General features: G+C 44.2%; 3 protein-coding genes across 4 annotated transcripts; 1 reads left to right on the forward strand and 2 right to left on the reverse strand.

Annotated features, from left to right (window-relative positions):
• Nucleotides 1–140: 140 nt before the first annotated feature.
• Nucleotides 141–3,190, reverse strand: LOC106607279 (kelch-like protein 10). Its single transcript, XM_014204085.2, has 5 exons — nt 2,934–3,190; nt 2,173–2,659; nt 1,437–2,054; nt 1,206–1,355; nt 141–1,095 (listed from the first exon to the last, which is right to left on the reverse strand). Exons 1-5 carry the CDS (start codon nt 3,128–3,130, stop codon nt 727–729), a joined length of 1,821 nt encoding a protein of 606 aa, XP_014059560.1. The 5' UTR covers nt 3,131–3,190; the 3' UTR covers nt 141–726.
• A 394-nt stretch (nt 3,191–3,584) lies between these two features.
• LOC106607280 (cytosolic 5'-nucleotidase 3) lies at nt 3,585–14,298 on the forward strand. Of its 2 annotated transcripts, none has more exons than XM_014204087.3 (9): nt 3,585–3,732; nt 6,137–6,235; nt 6,378–6,447; nt 6,587–6,633; nt 6,829–6,914; nt 9,114–9,203; nt 9,385–9,547; nt 9,739–9,939; nt 10,167–14,298. In XM_014204087.3, exons 1-9 carry the CDS (start codon nt 3,730–3,732, stop codon nt 10,275–10,277), a joined length of 870 nt encoding a protein of 289 aa, XP_014059562.1. In that variant the 5' UTR covers nt 3,585–3,729; the 3' UTR covers nt 10,278–14,298. The 2 variants fall into 2 exon arrangements, with proteins under 2 accessions (XP_014059562.1, XP_014059561.1); XM_014204086.3 differs by lacking the exon at nt 3,585–3,732 and adding an exon at nt 3,759–4,035.
• A 151-nt stretch (nt 14,299–14,449) lies between these two features.
• Nucleotides 14,450–19,737, reverse strand: LOC106607277 (peptidyl-prolyl cis-trans isomerase FKBP10). The gene is made up of 10 exons (XM_014204083.3): nt 19,340–19,737; nt 18,480–18,625; nt 18,119–18,308; nt 17,887–18,032; nt 16,989–17,178; nt 16,731–16,876; nt 16,389–16,578; nt 15,906–16,048; nt 15,596–15,759; nt 14,450–15,373 (listed from the first exon to the last, which is right to left on the reverse strand). The coding sequence occupies exons 1-10, from the start codon at nt 19,531–19,533 to the stop codon at nt 15,185–15,187; spliced, it is 1,698 nt and encodes a 565-aa protein (XP_014059558.1). The 5' UTR covers nt 19,534–19,737; the 3' UTR covers nt 14,450–15,184.
• Between the last annotated feature and the right edge of the window lie 357 nt (nt 19,738–20,094).

Here is a 20,094-nt window from a genome sequence, read left to right on the forward strand (position 1 = left end):
CATCTATCTTGTCTAAGGGGTTATCTAAATTCTGAATGACATTTTGGCCAATATTATTGGGCAGTTTTCAAGACTAGCTCTATAAACATCTGTCTTTTTCTTGGGTGGAATTTTCTCCTCCAACAGTGACAACCTCCCTTTTTTTATTTTCTTTTTTACAAAGCATAGAGAATGATAGAGAAAGCATCCCTATATAGTTCCCATTATGGCATCTGTGAGAGCATGGGCAGTGTCATTGAGGCAATCTCCATTTTGAAGTCCATTTTCTTCTTCACAATTGGCTGATCGCTCCTGATGACCATGAGGGATCAGCAAATAAAGTTGGAAGCCCCACCCAGTTGACGACATTAAAATGTTGGAAGCCCTCAATGTTGCTGCCAATGCTAAAACAGTCTTTTGGCCACTAGAGGCCTCTATCATTCTCTATGGAACTAAGCTACATACATACACATGGACATCAAATAGTGCTATGTGCTATGCACAGAGTCATTGGGCATGAGCCAATTACAGTAACACATTCAGTACAGTCAATCTTCCCTTCTACTAACACAGTAGGAAAATAATAGTACAATCACCCTTGCAGATGCATTAAGAAATATAGAAATGTATATATGCATATGGGATTTCTTCTGGGACATACAGTAGTGGATTTATTTGTGCATGGTAAATGCCAGTGGTAGGTGGGATACGGTGGGCAGGAAGGGGTAACGGTGGGGCGAGGGGGCGTCACACAGACAGGATGCTGTTGGAAGCGGAGAGCTTCAGCTCTTCCCGGTGGGACTGGAGGGAGTCCCGGGGGGCAGCGTACTGGGCCACGTTGGGCAGCCCGTGCACCACGCAGCAGCTGAGGGCACTGCGGAAGATGCCCATGTCATGGGCGTCGTACCACTCCTCTGTTTTCTCGTCATAGCACTCCACGTTGAAGGTAGTGGTGAAGCCGTTGAAGCCCCCCACCACGAACAGGAGGTCGTCCACCACCTCGATGCCAAAGTTGCTGCGCGGGTTGAACATGGTGGGCACCGTGCGCCATGTGTTGGTCAGCGGGTTGTAGGCCTCAGCGCTACGCAGGCGGTTAGCCCCATCGAAGCCGCCCACCTGGGAGAGGACAGAGGAAACTTGAGTCAAATCTTTCTTAACGTTCAGCTCTTACTGAATAAGGCGTCGAAATGCATTGTGCATGTACTGCATATGAATGTTCTGCTCACCGCATAGACCTGCTCTGCATAGGCGATGACCCCCACACCGCTGCGCCTGCTTCTCATGGGGGCGGTCAGAGTCCACTGGTTGGTCTGGGGGCTGTAGCTCTCTGCTGTGAACAAGCACTCATTCCCATTAAAGCCACCGCAGATGTACACCTAGAGAAAAGATCATGCCAACATTTTATAATCAAAGTCATTATCCGTCATTATCCTCCCAGGTCCCTCTGTTCCGCTCACCTTGCCATGTAGTGTGGTAGCACTGGCATCACTCCTCTGCTCATGCATGGGTGCAATCAGGGTCCACTGGTTAGTCTCAGGCTCATAGCACTCAGCGGTGTTCAGTCGTACGTAGCCATCAAAGCCACCCATGGCATAGATACAGCCATCCAGCACCGCCACACTGACGTAGCAGCGCCGCGAGTGCATGGGGGCCACCTGGTGCCAGGTCCGCGTGACGGGGTTGAACTTACGTACACTGTTAAAGTAGTCAACGCTGTCAAAGCCACCCACACAGTAGACAAAGCCATTGAGGTAAGCGGCTCCATGGTAGGCTCGAGGGCTCTCCTCCTCCCGGGTCACATTCACCCACCGGTCAGCCCGTGCATCATACGCCTCAATGCCATTGGTGGGGCTGCCACCGCTCCAGCCACCGATGGCCAATAGGATGGCATAAGGCAGGCGTGGGCGGGTCAGAGGGTTGCGGAAGTCAGTGTTGGAGGGCCCGTTCATGTTCAGGTCGTACATGGCCTTCAGTGCACTGATGATGATAGGCTTGCAGTCGTCATTGTCCTTCACCAGGGTATTGTTCTTCACGTTGTTCATGAAGTAGTCGGCTGTCATCAAGGCCATGCGGACCTAAGCACACAGACACAGACAGACAGACAGACGTGTGGTTAGCAGTTGACTAGCATGACACTCAAACTTACAAAAGTTATCCAACAGTAAAACATTGACACTATTGTTCACCTCTCACCTTGGGCAGCAGCACAGAGACGTGGGCCTTGCGGTCCTGAGGCGAGTGGTTGATCCAGCGTAGGACCGCCTCAAACACAACATCCTCCTGCTTCACATTCAGGTCGTCCTTCTCGATGATGTCACAGAGCTGTGCCAGAGAGAGCTCCATGAACTCCTCTGAGAAACGCACCATCTCAAAGTGGTGCAGGATGAAGAGGTAGGCCCGGCGGCGCAGATCAGGGCAGAAGTAGAAGTCCACAAACTTCCAGATGCCGATGCAGTTCGCCGGACAGAGCTGGGCCTCCAGATAGTCGCAGCAGGCTCTCACAATCCCTAGGACGCAGAACTGGTCTGCAGTCGCCAGGAGCGCTTCTACATTCTCTGCAGTCACAGGCACAGAACGTGTGTAGGCATACTCGATGATCAGGCGCATCATGTCTGGGTTCACACCAGGAATGCTGTAGACCCGCTTCTTGACGTTGTTCCAGCCGCTTGTGAAGAGAGCACTGTGGGTCAAGGGTCAGGGGTATAATAACACAGGGAGATAGAAACATCATCAAGGACTCAATATTCATCTCACTGCAACATTGCAATTGAACAAAGTTTCTCAGGACTCCCCAAAAAGTAACTTATAATTACAGAGAGTTGGACCAAGCCAGAGATACCATAAATCATCGATGTTCTCGCATTCTCATTCAAGGTCAAGTGATGCCAGAATGGGAATGTCGTCTGGCCAGCACATCCCAACCCAACCTATCCCAACCGAGGGAAGCTACTCACTGGAAGTATGAGCTGCATCCACAAAGGATGTTCTTGTGGGCATTGAACTCGATGTCATTGACTTTGATGACCACATCACAGAGTTTTCCCTCCAGACGTAACTCGTTAAAGATTGTACAGGTCATAGCACTCATTTTCCTCTCCATGTTGCATCTTTGAAATTTGGTGGAGGTGGCTGTCTCTTCCAGTTCATTCATTTCTTGCTATATTTAATGGGGTTTTGCTAGCTCTTCAGCTTAGACAGCTGATAGCTGGTTTACTACAGCAGCTGTGTTCATCTAAGGATTGTGAATGTTCCACTTATGTTCCAGAATTGTTCATTATTACATCACAGCGATGAGCAAATGGAATCAGAGCATCAGCCTCACTTGTCATAAAGAGTTTGTGTTTAATTTGATATATCTGACTGATATGCCTACTGATCGTACAGTGAATGTGTAACATTCATTTAACACTAATATTTGACACTACATAATACATTTTATTAAATACAGTCCATTTCAGATGTAGTGAAAGGGAAATCGTGAATTAAGAATACATAGAAGCACACAATTTGCCATAATACTTTCTTCTGCTCTATCAGAACATAAATTATATTAGGAACATTTAATACTGCTTTTGTGGGACTGGGGAAGATGTTAAACGCACACATTTACTTCCTCAATTTATGCAAGTAAATGCGCGCCCTCAGTGTAGACTTGTTATTGCAGCATATATAACTTATTGATTGCATTTCTAGCTAGATCCAAAGTTTGGCTCTTTGAACTTTTCTTGAATTTAACATCTCTCTAGAAAAATGGTACGTGTACTTTATTTTCCTGATTGCCACTGAACGAATGACTGGTATCTAGCTAGCTATCAAACGTAACGTTAACGTTAGTTGTTACAAACTAAGTTAGTTGCCTAATTTCTCAGAGCAGAATGGCTATGCCTGTTGTTAGCTATGTGACAGTGACATAACATTACAATCCCAAAAAGGAAAATGCTTATTAAGTATGTGATTGGGGTGTTAGTTTACACTAGTGTAAGATTCCATTAATTCAAGTCCTAACTGTGACAACAGCTGCAAATGAGGGACGACATGCAATACATATGTGAAGAGGTATGTAGGGTACTGCTCCACAGTACAGTATTGTAACATGTATCAGCTGGCTGCATGTGATGTTATCAGCAGCAGGACTGCTGTTAGCTTTGGGACACAACATCAGGAGTCTGCGATGTAACGTTATTGGTCCAACCAATACACAAGACTCCCGATGTTGTGTCCCAAAGCTAGGCTGCTGTGAAAACACTTTATTCTGTGGTCTGTATATGGTAAATGCTGTAAACAGTAGCAAGCACAGTGGCCTTCAGTGAATATGAGGGTTTATCGTCACAGAAGTGTTTCGGTGCGGCAGGTAGCCTAGTGGTTAAGAGCGTCGGGTCAGTAATTGAAAGGTTGCTGGTTCGAATCACAGAGCCAACTAGGTGGAAAAAATTTGCCCTTGAGCAAGGTACTTAAGCTTAATTGCTCCTGTATGTCACTCTGGATAGGAGTGTCTGCTAAAATGTAAAAATGTAGTGCTGTAATAGACTGCTCAAAAAAATAAAGGGAACACTTAAACAACACAATGTAACTCCAAGTCAATCACACTTCTGTGAAATCAAACTGTCCACTTAGGAAGCAACACTTATAGACAATAAATTTCACATGCTGTTGTGCAAATGGAATAGACAACATGTGGAAATTATAGGCAATTAGCAAGACACCCCCAATAAAGAAGTGATTCTGCAGGTGGGGACCACAGACCACTTCTCAGTTCCTATGCTTCCTGGCTGATGTTTTGGTCACTTTTGAATGCTGGTGGTGCTTTCACTCTAGTGGTAGCATGAGACGGAGTCTACAACCCACACAAGTGGCTCAGGTAGTGCAGCTCATCCAGGATGGCACATCAATGCGAGCTGTGGAAAGAAGGTTTGCTGTGTCTTCAGCGTAGTGTCCAGAGCATGGAGGCGCTACCAGGAGACAGGCCAGTACATCAGGAGACGTGGAGGAGGCCGTAGGAGGGCAACAACCTAGCAGCAGGACCGCTACCTCCGCCTTTGTGCAAGGAGGAGCAGGAGAAGCACTGCCAGAGCCCTGCAAAATGACCTCCAGCAGGCCACAAATGTGCATGTGTCTGCTCAAACGGTCAGAAACAGACTCCGTGAGGGTAGTATGAGGGCCCGACGTCCACAAGTGGGGGTTGTGCTTACAGCCCAACACCGTGCAGGACGTTTGGCATTTGCCAGAGAACACCAAGATTGGCAAATTCGCCACTGGCGCCCTGTGCTCTTCACAGATGAAAGCAGGTTCACACTGAGCACGTGACAGACGTGACAGAGTCTGGAGACGCCGTGGAGAATGTTCTGCTGCCTGCAACATCCTCCAGCATGACCGGTTTGGCGGTGGGTCAGTCATGGTGTGGGGTGGCATTTCTTTGGGGGGCCGCACAGCCCTCCATGTGCTCGCCAGAGGTAGCCTGACTGCCATTAGGTACCGAGATAAGATCCTCAGACCCCTTGTGAGACCATATGCTGGTGCGGTTGGCCCTGGGTTCCTCCTAATGCAAGACAATGCTAGACCTCATGTGGCTGGAGTGTGTCAGCAGTTCCTGCAAGAGGAAGGCATTGATGCTATGGACTGGCCCGCCCGTTCACCAGACCTGAATCCAATTGAGCACATCTGGGACATCATGTCTCGCTCCATCCACCAACGCCACGTTGCACCACAGACTGTCCAGGAGTTGGCGGATGCTTTAGTCCAGGTCTGGGAGGAGATCCCTCAGGAGACCATCCACCACCTCATCAGGAGCATGCCCAGGCGTTGTAGGGAGGTCATACAGGCACGTGGAGGCCACACACACTACTGAGCCTCATTTTGACTTGTTTTAAGGACATTACATCAAAGTTGGATCAGCCTGTAGTGTGGTTTTCCACTTTAATTTTGAGTGTGACTCCAAATCCAGACCTCCATGGGTTGATAAATTGGATTTCCATTGATTATTTTTGTTTGATTTTGTTGTCAGCACATTCAACTATGTAAAGAAAAAAGTATTTAATAAGATTATTTTTTTCATTCAGATCTAGGATGTGTTGTTTAAGTGTTCCCTTTATTTTTTTGAGCAGTATATTTAGCTCTTCTGTTTTTCTCTCTCCTCACTACTTGTCTCCCTCCTCCATAGATCCCAGAGCTGTCCAGTCCCTCAGTGTGTATGAGGGACCCTCCCAGGGTGGAGGAGATCATCAAGACCATGCAGAAGGCTGGCACCAGCACAATTCAGGTACCACCACAGAGATCCTATCCAATTAGGATTGTATATGTAATCCTATGGGTACCACACCCACGTGTCTCGACGTATTCTCCTAGTTCCATCCTGAGAGGTTTGCTTGATAATATGCTGACAATGTCTCTTGCTTTTTCAGGTGATTTCAGACTTTGACATGACCCTCACACGGTTTGCCTACAATGGGAAGCGGTGCCCTACCAGTCACAGTAAGTGCAAAAGCTGGAATAGATTGTACGGAGAAGATACTAATGTGTATGTAGAGTTAAGGGGTCCATATCTTGTCACTGATGTTTTTTCTACAAGGCCATGAGAATGATGATGATTGAATCAGTATTATTTTTATAGATATCCTGGACAACAGCAAGCTCATCAGTGAGGAGTGCAAAGCTCAGGTATATTTAAAATGTCATGAGAAAAACAACTAGAGCACAGAACTTCTTCTGATTTGGCAGATAAAGTTGTGTAGATTAGAACAACTATGACACAAGATTCACTGCTTACATGAGTGAAAAATACCTGTGTCTTTTCTAGATGCGTACTAGCCAGTTTTTCCCTTTCTGAGTGTTGTCCATTCTCCCTCCATTCAGCTGAAGGACCTGCTCAACACGTATTACCCCATAGAGATAGATTCCAAACGGACAGCGGAGGAGAAGCTGCCCCTCATGGTGGAGTGGTGAGTCACAGCTCTCTCTGAGCCAATCACTGCCCTTCTAGACCAGGAAGGCATCACTTTGCTGTCAAACTGACCAATACCCTCTGTTCTACATCAGACATGGGCATTTCCCTGCAGTCTCGTTTACCCAATGAGTCCCACTGTAATACTGCCGCGTTTTTGACTTCTAACCCCTTTTTAAACATTGTATGTTTAAGCTACAGATTTCTGGGTTGTACCAATCGGATTCATCTTATTCTTCTGCCTCCAACCATTAGTCTGTGTGAAAAGCTGAGACTCACGAACACACACGTTTTGCTCTATGATTACAAGCTACACAAAAGTCGTTAGAATGTAAGGGGTTCTTCTACACAGAAGGTCCTAGGAAATCCTAGGACATAGTGTCTATAATACTGTATTAACCTGTTGAGGACAGATGTTCCGCTAGCGGAACCCCTAGCCAACAGCCAATGGCATCGCACGGCGCGAAATACAAAACCAACTAAAATACCACAATTCAATTTTTCTCAAACAATAAACTATTTTACACCATTTTAAAGATAAGACTCTCGTTAATCTAACCACATTGTCCGATTTCAAAAAGGCTTTACAGCGAAAGCAAAACATTAGATTATGTTAGGAGAGTACATAGACACAAATAATCACACAGCCATTTTCCAAGCAAGCATATATGTCACATAAACCCAAACCACAGCTAAATGCAGCACTAACCTTTGATGATCTTCATTAGATGACACTCCTAGGACATTATGTTAAACAATACATGCATGTTTTGTTCAATCAAGTTCATATTTATATCAAAAACCAGCTTTTTACATTAGCATGTGATGTTCAGAACTAGCATACCCACCGAAAACTTCCGGTGAATTTACTAAATTACTCATGATAAACGTTGACAAAATACATAACAATTATTTTAAGAATTATAGATACAGAACTCCTTTATGCAATCGCTATGTCCGATTTTAAAATAGCTTTTCAGTGAAAGCACATTTTGCAATATTCTGAGTACATAGCTCGGCCATCACAGGCTAGCTAATTTGACACCCACCAAGTTTGGGGCTCACTAAACTCAGAATTACTATTAGAAAAATTGGATTACCTTTGCTGTTCTTCGTCAGAATGCACTCCCAGGACTTCTACTTCAACAACAAATGTTGTTTTGGTTCCAAATAATCCATAGTTATATCCAAATACCTCCATTTTGTTCGTGCGTTCAGGTCACTATCCGAAGGGTAACGCGCAAGCGCATTTCGTGACAGAAAAATTCAAAATATTCCATTACCGTACTTAGAACCATGTCAAACGCTGTTTAAAATCTTTTTTTATGCTATTTTTCTCGTAAAATGGCGATAATACTCCAACCGGGCGACGTTGTATTCATTCAAAGGCTGGAAGAAAAAAAATGGAGAAGTCTCGTGACCGCGCATCTGAGTCTCACTGTCCCCAGGCTGACCACTTACAAACTCTGCTGTTGTACTTTGCCCAGAGACAGCAGACACCCCATTCCACTTTCTGGCGGCTTTAGAGAGCCAATGGAAGCCTTAGAAAGTGTCACGTTACAGCACAGATGCTGTAATGTCGATAGAGATGCAACAGAAGGATAACAAATTGTCAGATAGGGCACTTCCTGTATGGAATCTTCTCAGGTTTTGGCCTGCCATATGAGTTCTGTTATACTCACAGACACAATTCAAACAGTTTTAGAAACTTTAGAGTGTTTTCTATCCAAATCTACTAATTATATGCATATTCTAGTTTCTGGGCAGGAGTAGTAACCAGATTAAATCGGGTAAGTTTTTTATCCGGCCGTGAAAATACTGCCCCCTATCCCAAAGAAGTTAAGCACACATAGCTCACAACTCCAAACAGTTGTCATTGACCGTTTGGATATTCATTCCCCACTGAGCAAACTATTTCTGTACAGCATTCATATAAATTCATTTTGATCAGGTTTTTGCTTCAGCAGGTCTTCTTTTCTTTTTGACATGTGTCAATAAACTCATGAATGCCACTGTTTATGTCAAGTTGTTCTGTGTTCTACTTGTAGCCCTGGTTGTCCTGAAAACAAAATGGTAAAGCACTTCATTGTGAAGCTAAATATAAGGGCTGGACATTCAGATAAATGAAAAGATAATTTTTGCTGGGGTCTCGGGACTGATTGGGTTAACGAATCCCCTTGTGCCGTGCATCCCATAGGTGGACTAAAGCCCATACTCTTCTGGTGCAGCAGCGCATCAGGAAAGACATGCTGCAGGATGTGGTGAAGGAGTCCGATGCTATGCTCAGGTGAGAAGACCCTGCTACTGTTGCCAAACCACAATTATGGCTGTTTAGTAGCGTAAAGTCATCGATAGCACACTATGGTACCAAATTATGAAGCCTTATCAAGTCAATAATGTTAATGACGACCGGTATGATGACTGTAATGGTAGTGATTACAGCGCTAACTATGCTGCTGTCTCCCCAGGGAGGGCTACCAGCTGTTCTTTGACCACCTGCAGGAGCACAGCATCCCTCTGCTCATCTTCTCTGCTGGGGTAGGAGACGTGCTGGAGGAGGTGATCCGCCAGGCCGGGGTCTTTCACCCCAACGTCAAGGTCTTCTCCAACTACATGGACTTTGATGAGACTGTGAGTAGGCTATCACTGACACACAAACCACAGTATATACAATACAGGTAGCCTCTATGGAATTGAGTAGGGACGGGGTTGTCATGAAAACACTTAAATGCGCTTTTCCTATGCTAGTGACGACGCAAAGACTGTGTAAAAGGTTAGTTGTTTGAATGAGGATTTAACCCATTGGTGTCCCTCATTCTCAGGGAGTGCTGAAGGCGTTCAAAGGGGAGCTGATCCACATCTATAACAAGAGGGAGGGAGCTCTGCTGAACACGGGCCACTTCCAGGAGCTCAAGTCACGCCACAACGTCCTGCTGGTGGGAGACTCTCTGGGGGACCTGACCATGGCTGATGGGGTGCACAGCATGGAGAACATCCTCAAGATCGGCTTCCTCAACGACAAGGTACCGGTAGTACTGGCTGCACGTACACCAAAGCTCTCTCTCCCACCCACCCTAATAAACCCTCAACCATGCAAAAAGTAATGTTTTTATTTTTACTCCGACGTTTTATTGTTTTAAGGCAATTGAGTGCTCGTTTTAATGCACAGTCAGCTTGTTCAAGCACTGTTTAAATGTCGTTGGACATTGACCGCTTGTTAACCGTTCCCTCTCTGCATGATCTTTCTCAGGTGGAGGAGAGGAAGACGTCCTACCTGAATGCTTATGACATCGTGCTGGTGAAGGATGAGACCATGGAAGTGCTGAACGCCTTGCTGCTCCACCTCACCAGCACCAAGTGAACTGACCATGAACTTCATCTCACTGGCCAATCACTAACGTGCGTTCCGACGCTACAGGAAGTATGTCGTTCTGGTTTAGCAAGCTCTTGCTCAGGAAGTGCCATGAGCCAAGTCAGAATGGTATTGTTTTTGGTTTGTCTTTTACTAATGCTCCAATGGCTGTTTGTGTGGGCCGCTGGGATGGATCTCAGACGGTGTTTTGGAGCCGTCCTTCCACGCTCCTCCAGTTGAGTCATTGTTGAACACTTACAACTTGAGAGCAACATCCTTTATAGTCCTAAAATTTGATTTGATTTACTCCACAACCCTACTGTCACATTCTCAATTGTTTACGAACCGTCAATAGTCCAACTGAAAAGGGACAGGAAAACGAGGTGACTTCCCCATCTGGTAAATGTGTATTGGGTTCGTGGGGAGAGAAACGTTACCGGTGATATGTATGCCCTGTCTACATATGAGGAATATACAGTACCAGTCAAAAGTTTGGACCTACACATTCAAGGGTTTTTCTTTATTTTTACTATTTTCTAGATTTTAGAATAATAGTGAAGACATCAAAACTATGAAATAACACATTTGGAATCATGTAGTAACAAAAAAAGTGTTAAACACATCAAAATATATTTTAGATTTGAGGTTCTTCAAAGTAGCCACCCTTTGCCTTGATGACAGCTTTGCACACTCTTGGCATTCTCTCAACCAGCTTCACCTGGAATGCTTTTCCAACAGTCTTGAAGGAGTTCTACATATGCTGAGCACTTGTTGGCTGCTTTTCCTTTATTCTCCCAAACCATCTCAATTGGGTTGAGGTCGGGTGATTGTGGAGGCCAGGTCATCTGATGCGGCACTCCATCACTCTTCTTCTTGGTCAAATAGTCCTTAGACAGCCTGGAGGTGTGTTGGGTCATTGTACTGTTGAAAAACAAATTATAGTCCCACTAAGCGCAAACCAGATGGGATGGCGTATCGCTGCAGAATGCTGTGGTAGCCATGCTGGTTAAGTGTGCCTTGAATTCTAAATAAATCACAGACAGTGTCACCAGCAAAACACCATCACACCACCTCCTCCATGTTTCATGGTGGGAACCATACATGCAGAGATCATCTGTTCACCTACTCTGTGTCTCACAAAGACACAGCGGTTGGAACCAAAAATCTCAACTTTGGACTCATCAGACCAAAGGACAGATTTCCACCTGTCTAATGTCCATTGCTCGTGTTTTTGGTCCAAAGCAAATCTCTTCTTGTTATTGGTGCTCTTTAGTAGTCTATCTTTGCAGCAATTCGACCATGAAAGCCTGATTCATGCAGTTGATGTTGAGATGTGTCTGTTACTTGAACTCTGGGAAGTATCTATTTGGGCTGCATTTTCTGAGGCTGGTAACTCTAAAGAACTTATCCTCTGCAGCAGAGGTAACTCTGGGTCTTCCTTTCCTGTGGCGGTCCTCATGAGAGCCAGTTTAATCATAGCGCTTGATGGTTTTTGCGACTGCACTTGAGAAAACTTTCAAAGTTCTTGAAATGTTCCGCATTGACTGACCTTCATGGCTTAAAGTAATGATGGAGTGGTCATTTCTCTTTGCTTATTTGAGCTGTTCTTGCCATAATATGGACTTGGTCTTTTACCAAATAGGGCTATCTTCTGTATACCACCCCTACCTTGTCACAAGACAACTGATTGGCTCAAACGCATTAAGAAGGAAAGAAATTCCACAAATTAACTTTTAACAAAGCACACCTGTTAATTGAAATGCATTCCAGGTGACTACCTCATGAAGCTGGTTGAGAGAATGCCAAGAGTGTGCAAAGCTGTCATCAAGGCAAAGGATGGCTACTTTGAAGAATCTCAAATATAAAATATATTTTGATTTGGTTAACACATGATTCCATATGTGTTATTTCATAGTTTTGATGTCTTCACTATTATTCTACAATGTAGAAAACAGTAAAAATAAAGAAAAACCCTGGAATGAGTAGGTGTGTCCAAACCTTTGACTGGTACTGTATGTATGCATGTGAGTGCTGTTGTATGGATCTAGATGTTGTATGGATCTAGATGTTGTATGGATCTAGATGTTGTATGGATCTAGATGTTGTATGGATCTAGATGATGTATGGATCTAGATGATGTATGGATCTAGATGTTGTATGGATCTAGATGATGTATGGATCTAGATGTTGTATGGCTCTAGATGATGTATGGATCTAGATGTTGTATGGATCTAGATGTTGTATGGATCTAGATGATGTATGGATCTAGATGTTGTATGGATCTAGATGTTGTATGGATATAGATGTTGTATGGATCTAGATGTTGTATGGATATAGATGATGTATGGATCTAGATGTTGTATGGATCTAGATGTTGTATGGATCTAGATGATGTATGGATCTAGATGTTGTATGGATCAAGATGATGTATGGATCTAGATGATGTATGGATCTAGATGTTGTATGGATCTAGATGATGTATGGATCTAGATGATGTATGGATCTAGATGTTGTATGGATCTAGATGATGTATGGATCTAGATGTTGTATGGATCTAGATGTTGTATGGATCTAGATGATGTATGGATCTAGATGTTGTATGGATCTAGATGTTGTATGGATCTAGATGATGTATGGATCTAGATGTTGTATGGATCTAGATGATGTATGGATCTAGATGATGTATGGATCTAGATGTTGTATGGATCTAGATGTTGTATGGATCTAGATGATGTATGGATCTAGATGATGTATGGATCTAGATGTTGTATGGATCTAGATGATGTATGGATCTAGATGATGTATGGATCTAGATGTTGTATGGATCTAGATGTTGTATGGAACTAGATGTTGTATGGATCTAGATGATGTATGGATCTGGATGATGTATGGATCTAGATGTTGTATGGATCTAGATGTTGTATGGATCTAGATGTTGTTGTCTTCTTTGTATAGATGAAAGTTGAAGGAGTTACGGTTTGTTTGTCATGTGGGACATATATTTGTGATATAAAGGGAAAGAAGACAGGATAAAGGGCAAGCTAACTTGACTTTTACCATGTCAGTTTGAAACGTCAGTGTTTTATCTTGGTGTTTTATACACTATATGCCATCTTTTTTGTTTCGTAAGACTTTGTTCTCCCCCTTTTCTTGAGAAGTGTCTATTCTATGAGAATGATTACAGTAAATTCTGTTCATGTTAGACACTTATTTACTTTCAGCTCTTAATAATAAACTACTGTTTTATGTGGATATTGTCAGTATGGAATCTGATGATACTGTGCCACGGTATTATGGCATAGGGTTGTGTGCTTGGCTACGTTTTACAATGGACTTTTTTGGCGCCACAGTGCCACCATGTGGTCAAAGTAATAGTAATTCGAGCCGTGTGTGTGTATATATATATTGACATTTACAGTATCACTCCATGCTGGTCTCAAAGAGTCCATCCACCTTCAGCCTTAATACATTGAAAGTACTTGAATATTTGGCGTGTTTGTATTTTCTCTGAAATGTCATCACTTTCTGTAAAACAGAGGAGTTTTGATTATCTTTTAAAGGCCAAATAGTTGCCTTTTTCGACTCCTGTAGAAATAATGGTTGACCTATTCGGTCTATGGTGAAGAACATCTGAATATTTAGTACTTTTCATTTTTTGTATGATGGCAAAACATTTCATTGCCACATAACAGAGAATTTTAGTTCTTGGTACAGCCATGGCATCTGATTCTATTGCTATTATTAGTATGTTTTGCCAAATTATAGTTTAACATTTTCACCCAGTTACATGTTTAAAGATTTGAAGTGGAAATCCATTCATATTAAATGGCGATGTCACTGGTACAGTATGCAAGAATCAGGTCATACATTTCTCTTGAGACGTGTGTTTCTGAGAGGACAGTGTGTTCGCTACATTCTCTACTGAGTCACTATATTGTATTTTTCACCTGTATGAGATATGTAGGCATAACAGGATAACCTCTCCACATCTGTAAATAAAATGTGGCCACTGAACCCTTGTTTCACTTCATCTAGGTCTGTTTATTTTTTGTAAAACATGCTAAAATCCAATTTTGTAATCACCAGTGTGATTCTATTCACAGGGAACTCTATACTAATGTTATTCCCAACCTACACAATCCATAGACAAAGAACATGGATCCCAAATACAGGAAACAATGCATTTTTTATCGTTTTTTATTAGAAAAACAGATGTTGTTTTTTTGTGATGTATGTTCTACAATGCAAGGCACTTAAAAAATCTTGTATTGCACAAAATATCCACTCTTAAAATATACAACCTACAGTTTTAACATCATTTTCATATCTGGGAAGAAGAGGAGGAGTGGGAGACAGCTATTTATTCCTATCAGCCATTTTGAAGCCAACTGCATTGCATCCTGGGAAGAAGGAACATCCCAAATGGCTGACAAGGTAGTTCAATGAAAGTGCTTTTAGCAAAATGTGTCTCAGAGTCAAACATTTTTTTTAAACATAATGAGGCTGCTGAATAAGTTATTTATAAAAAGTACAGATGAACCACATTTTCATAAGGCAATTTACAACACATGGAAGCAGTCTTTCGTTTAAATAAGTATGGACCATTTTGGGTTATATTCAACCAGTGGAGGCTTCCGAGGGGAGAACGGCTCATAATAATGGCTGGAACGGAGCAAATGGAATGGCATCAAACCATGCGTTTGATGTATTTGATACCATTAAACTTAGTCCGTTCCAGCCATAACCACAAGCACGTCCTCCCCAATTAAGATGCCACCGACCTTCTGTGTTTTCTACATAATAAATGTATCTAAGAGCTCCGCTAGTTGGTAACCCCCTAATTGCATAGATTCTGTCTGTCAGTCTGTTGTGTCTCTCTCCGTCCCCGCACCCTTCCGCCTGGCTCGACTACCCCCTCACAGCTCCTCATGTCTGGCCTTGTCAGAATCCTCCTCCACCTTCAGCTTGAGCTCCTCAGCCACTATCTTGCCATCCCTGTTGCGGTCCTGGTTGTTGAACATGTCCTTGATGATGCCGTCAGCATCCATCCCTGGCCTCAGGCGACCTGTGCCCTCCGCCACCTGGATGTTTATGAAGGCTGTGAACTAGAGAGAGGGAGAGCAGAGAGACATATGAGAGGTGTCCTTTCAAGAGCTACATCACATGAATAATAACTGCCGGTTTAGATGATCGCCTGACTTGTTGTCCTGACCTACACAAGGATGTTACCAGCGCCAGCGCCTTACCAAGCAAAGGGCAGAATGTATTGGGTGAATCCTGACTTTGATTGATGGATCATGCTAAATGTCTGGCGTTTGTTATCTTACCTCCTCCAGAGGGACAGATAGATCTTTGTTGAGGTCCATGGCAGGGAACAGGGGATCAGGGCTGTCCCCCAGCCACACAAACATGTAGCCGTCAGGCACTCCCTTCTGCAGGTCCAACAGCTCCAGCTCAAAGTGCAGCACGGCACTGCTGGGAACGCCCTTGGCTGCAGGGACATGGGAGGGGAGAGCATGATGAGAAGACATTGAGACAGTGTCAGAATAATGGCATGTCCAAATGCAAGACATCTCCACGCAGGACTTGGCTCTATGTTTCAAGATGAAAGTGATCATGACTAGTTCATTCACTCACCTCCATTTTCTCCGTGTCCCAGATGAGGTGGGACGATCACCACTCTCTTCTCTCCCACACACATGCCCCTCAGGCCCTCGTCCAGACCCTCAATCACTTTGTTGGCTCCCAGGGTGGTGATGGGGGCATTCTCATAGTGGTCCCTGGAAGAGGGAGATATCGATCAAGGCCCTGCCAATGCACCAACGTGCTATCAGTCAGTAGGAATTAAGTATGTAGCCTTATACTTTCCACATTGTAAGATGTATATAATATGGAAGATACAGTATATAGTTATAGATATGGCTGGTTTCTATATCTTGGTTATATTTTCATTTCTACACAACATACGTAGCTGATAAGTCTTCCTGTCTGTTGGCACGGAGGCCTAGTGATATCAGTCAGACAAGTAGCCCGGAGTGATTAGATTACATGACTGGGTCAGGCGGTGCAGTGTGGCGTTGCAGTATGGCGGTGCGATGGACAGGAGGCGCTCCTACTCACGAGGAGTAGAGCAGGGTGCCGTCCATCAGGGAGCAGTTGTAACGGTACTGGATCAGGTCGTCCACCTCACTGGTCAGGTTGCACTTCTTGGGCTTGCTGGTCACCTTGATCTCAATGAGGTCCTTAGGGTTGTGGAAGTCGATAACGTGGATGTCGAAGACCAGCACGGCCGAGCCAGGGATGATGTCTCCTAGAGTGGGGGGAGGAGAGGAAGAAAAAAAGAAGAAAGGAATTTGAAGAGGGACATGACTCACTGTGGGCACTGGACAGTAATGTGTAAATGCAACTCTGACTCCTCCCACCCCAAAACCTTTGGCCAATGCCACAGAGCCACACACTCACCGGTTCCCTTCTCCCCATAGGCCATGTGAGGAGGAAGGATGACACGCCTCTTCTCTCCAATACACAACCCCTGGAGGGCCTTGTCCATGCCCTGGATCACATAGCCCATGCCAATGTAGGTGTTGTATGTGCTGTTGCGCTGGTAGCTGCAGGAAGAGGAAACGTAGTAAATGCAAATTAGAGTCAGTCTTTACACTCACTGTTGACTCACACTAGTCTTGGTTTGACAGACAGTAGATGTACTAAACACGCTCCTACCTGGTGTCAAAGCCAGAGCCGTCCTGGAAGGTGCCGTTGTAGTGGTAACGGATGTAGTCTCCCACCACGCTTTTACGGGTGCAGGTCTTAGGCACCTCCTTGACCACCACGGCGATGTCATCCTTAGGGTTGAACAGGTCAATCATGAAGACCTCAAACACCAGAGTGGCCTGGGATGGAATCACGGTGCCTGGAAGAGGAGGATGGGTGTTTAGAGTCAATTATATTATCTATGCACAGCATAATGCAAATCTTACTTCCTCAGAGGGGGTGGTCCACAACATAGTTTTGAATCTGTAATATGTCTTGTCAACTGTTGTTGTGGAGTGACACTTGAATAAACATTTCTCGACTCTAAACTCTATGTAGCCTACTATACACTTCCTGTGTTTATCAGCTGTTAAGGGCCCAGGCTAGGGGTTATAAATAGTGTTTACCATATCCCTTCTTCTCATAGGCTAGGGATTATAAACAGTGGTTACTAGTAGTTTCCATATCCCTTCTTCTCATAGGCTAGGGATTATAAACAATGGTTACTAGTAGTTTCCATATCCCTTCTTCTCATAGGCTAGGGATTATAAACAGTGGTTACTAGTAGTTTCCATATCCCTTCTTCTCATAGGCTAGGGATTATAAACAGTGGTTACTAGTAGTTACCATATCCCTTCTTATAGGCTAGGTTAAAAAAGACAATGTAATAATTCCATGCGGAAGCTTTCGAAAATAAACGAATTCATGGGACCAGCCATTGATAACTACTAGAGCCGTTGCTAACTAGCAATGCTGGTCCCATTAATTGCAAAGAGTTATGGGAAATTAGAACCCTGTTGTCTTAACCTTGTAATCTTCAACACAGCTTATAGGCTAGGGGTTATAAACAGTGGTTACTAGTAGTTACCATATCCCTTCTCCTCATAGGCCAGGAAGGGTGGGATGATGATGGTGCGTGTCTCTCCCACGCACATGCCGATGAGACCCTCGTCCATGCCCTTAATGAGGTAGCCCATGCCCACGTACGTGTCATAGGTGCCGTTCCTAGAGTGGCTGAAAGAGACATGGACGGAACGTTTAAAACACGCACGCACACAAATACAGCATGACTGCTTTCCCAGAGTAGATATGGACCTCACCTGGAGTCGAAGGGCACGCCGTTCAGCAGTGTGCCGTTGTAGTGATAACGGATGAAGTCAGTAGCCTCCACGAGGCGCTTGCAGCTCTCAGGTTTGCTGAGGGTGCGTGTCTGGACCTTGTCTTCTGTGTTCCAGATGTCGAGCAGAACCACATCAAACACCAACACAGTGTCAGCAGGGATCACATCACCTAGGAGCGGGAGACCGGTTGGGAATTCATTGTGTGCCACTGGAAGATACGATTGGTGCCAACATCAGAGGATAACTATTTGTGGAATTGAGTTTGTACAGGGCACACTACCTGGCGCCGGGCCCTATGTAAACTGTACAGGTCATATACGTGAATGAAATGAGTTGTTACCTGCTCCTATGCTTCCATAGGCAAGGTGTGGGGGGACGGTAACTTTTCTGCGCTCATTGACACACATGCCCTGAACTCCCCTGTCCAGACCAGTGATGAGACGCCCCAGTCCCACCTGGCCACTGAAGGGTGCACCACGTTCATGACTGAAGAGGGGGGATGGGTAGAAGAGAGGGGGAGAGAGAAAAGAAATGACATTCCTCAAGAGTACACATATTATACTTTTTTCAATGGTAGGTTGGGTCTAGTAAAGTTATTCTATTCCTATTATTATATTAATGTTAACTGGTTGTAAACCATGTATCTAACCATATCTGAATGGGTTATGTGTAAAGAATGAAATAAGTAATGATCAAAATACAAAAGTAGGCCATCGTAAAATAACTAAATAGGCCTAAATAATGAATTTTAAGATGTCGCCTAGGCCTAGCCTGTCAACCAACTGAATTCAGCTGTTCGTCTGCATTGAGTGTGCGTGGCATGTCGCAATAGTAAACACCATTGAACGATATTGTGGAGAGCGCCACATAGGCCTCGTTCGGGGATGCATTAACGCACACGGCAGTTGCAAAGTATCTGTGCAGAAATGCACAGCGCAGGGGACAAAGTTACAATGTATCTGTGAATCGCAGGGTCTTCGATACAAAGTTTCAAAATGGTTGCTTAGAGGGGCTGCAAATTTCGAGCCCGGACACGTCTGCAACAGGCAAACTGCGTGAGACCATATAGTCAAACGAACAAAACTAAAATGTCCTCCAGCTGAATACAGAATTTATTTGCACAGGAATCAGATAGTCCATCAAAGCTGAGATAGGCTATGTCAATAGACCGATACAAGCGAGTCGTGCGTCGTAACTTACCTTGAATCGAACTTCTTGCCGTCGGTGAAGGTACCGTTGTAATGATAACGGACGAAATCTCCCGTTTGCACTTCTCTGGGACAAACTCTCGGAATGTCATACCTATCAATAACTACGTCTTCTAACGGGCCCGGGCTACAGCTTACATGGGTTCCCGTTACACAGAGAAAAATTAACGCAAATATTGACTCCATTATAAAAGTGTTCTTTGGTGTTTTGTTAAAGTATGAGAAACGGACAGATGACTTCTCCGTTGGTTACCGTCTATGGATGGAGAGAGAGAGAAGTGCGGACGTAGCTTCAGCTCATTCAGAAGGGGGAGGTGTGAATCCAATTCACCCCCTCCTTTTTAGAGGAATTCTGTAAACGTGTAAAGTAGCTCTCCGCCATATATAACAGGCCTAGGTATATGACGGAGGAAAATGATTTAATTAAAGCATAGTCTACGCCTATAATAAAGCGTTATTTAGCGTAGGCCTACTATGTAATAACGTTTATGCTATTCTGTTTACAAAGCCTTATTATTTGTGTGCCTATCGAGTGAGTGAAAGTTATTGGCACTGTGTGGGAATACCCCACCCGTTTCTATAGAGAAGCTCATTTAACCGGGACGCGCCCATCTGGGTGAGTCGGAAAAAGAAAGGCCCAGAATGACGTTCTCGCAGGTCCTAAATTCCAACTCTTGGACAGCTTTTCTATTTAAATATGAACTGTTATCTATCTAACATTTACAAATAGGCCTACGTTAATTTACA

The sequence above is a fragment of the Salmo salar genome, chromosome 06, assembly GCF_965601325.2.
Source record: "Salmo salar chromosome 06, fSalSal1, whole genome shotgun sequence".
In the NCBI taxonomy this organism is placed as follows: Eukaryota; Metazoa; Chordata; class Actinopteri; order Salmoniformes; family Salmonidae; genus Salmo; species Salmo salar.

Bases quoted from the DNA above. Each gene is read 5' to 3' on its own strand.
- LOC106607279 (XM_014204085.2), bottom strand. From the start codon at position 3,130: ATGAATGAACTGGAAGAGACAGCCACCTCCACCAAATTTCAAAGATGC. The intron at 2,055-2,172 runs GTGAGAGGTGAA...CTGTGTGCTTAG, and splicing joins TCTCTGTGCTGCTGCCCAAG to GTCCGCATGGCCTTGATGAC. The intron at 1,356-1,436 runs GTGAGCGGAACA...TCTTTTCTCTAG, and splicing joins CTACCACACTACATGGCAAG to GTGTACATCTGCGGTGGCTT.
- LOC106607280 (XM_014204086.3), top strand. From the start codon at position 4,003: ATGAGGGACGACATGCAATACATATGTGAAGAG. The intron at 6,448-6,586 runs GTAAGTGCAAAA...TTATTTTTATAG, and splicing joins GCGGTGCCCTACCAGTCACA to ATATCCTGGACAACAGCAAG. The intron at 6,915-9,113 runs GTGAGTCACAGC...TGCATCCCATAG, and splicing joins CTGCCCCTCATGGTGGAGTG to GTGGACTAAAGCCCATACTC.
- LOC106607277 (XM_014204083.3), bottom strand. From the start codon at position 19,533: ATGGAGTCAATATTTGCGTTAATTTTTCTCTGTGTAACGGGAACCCAT. The intron at 18,033-18,118 runs GTGAGGTCCATA...TGTCTCTTTCAG, and splicing joins GGCGTGCCCTTCGACTCCAG to CCACTCTAGGAACGGCACCT. The intron at 16,877-16,988 runs GTAGGAGCGTGT...CTCTTCCTGCAG, and splicing joins GGCTCTGGCTTTGACACCAG to CTACCAGCGCAACAGCACAT.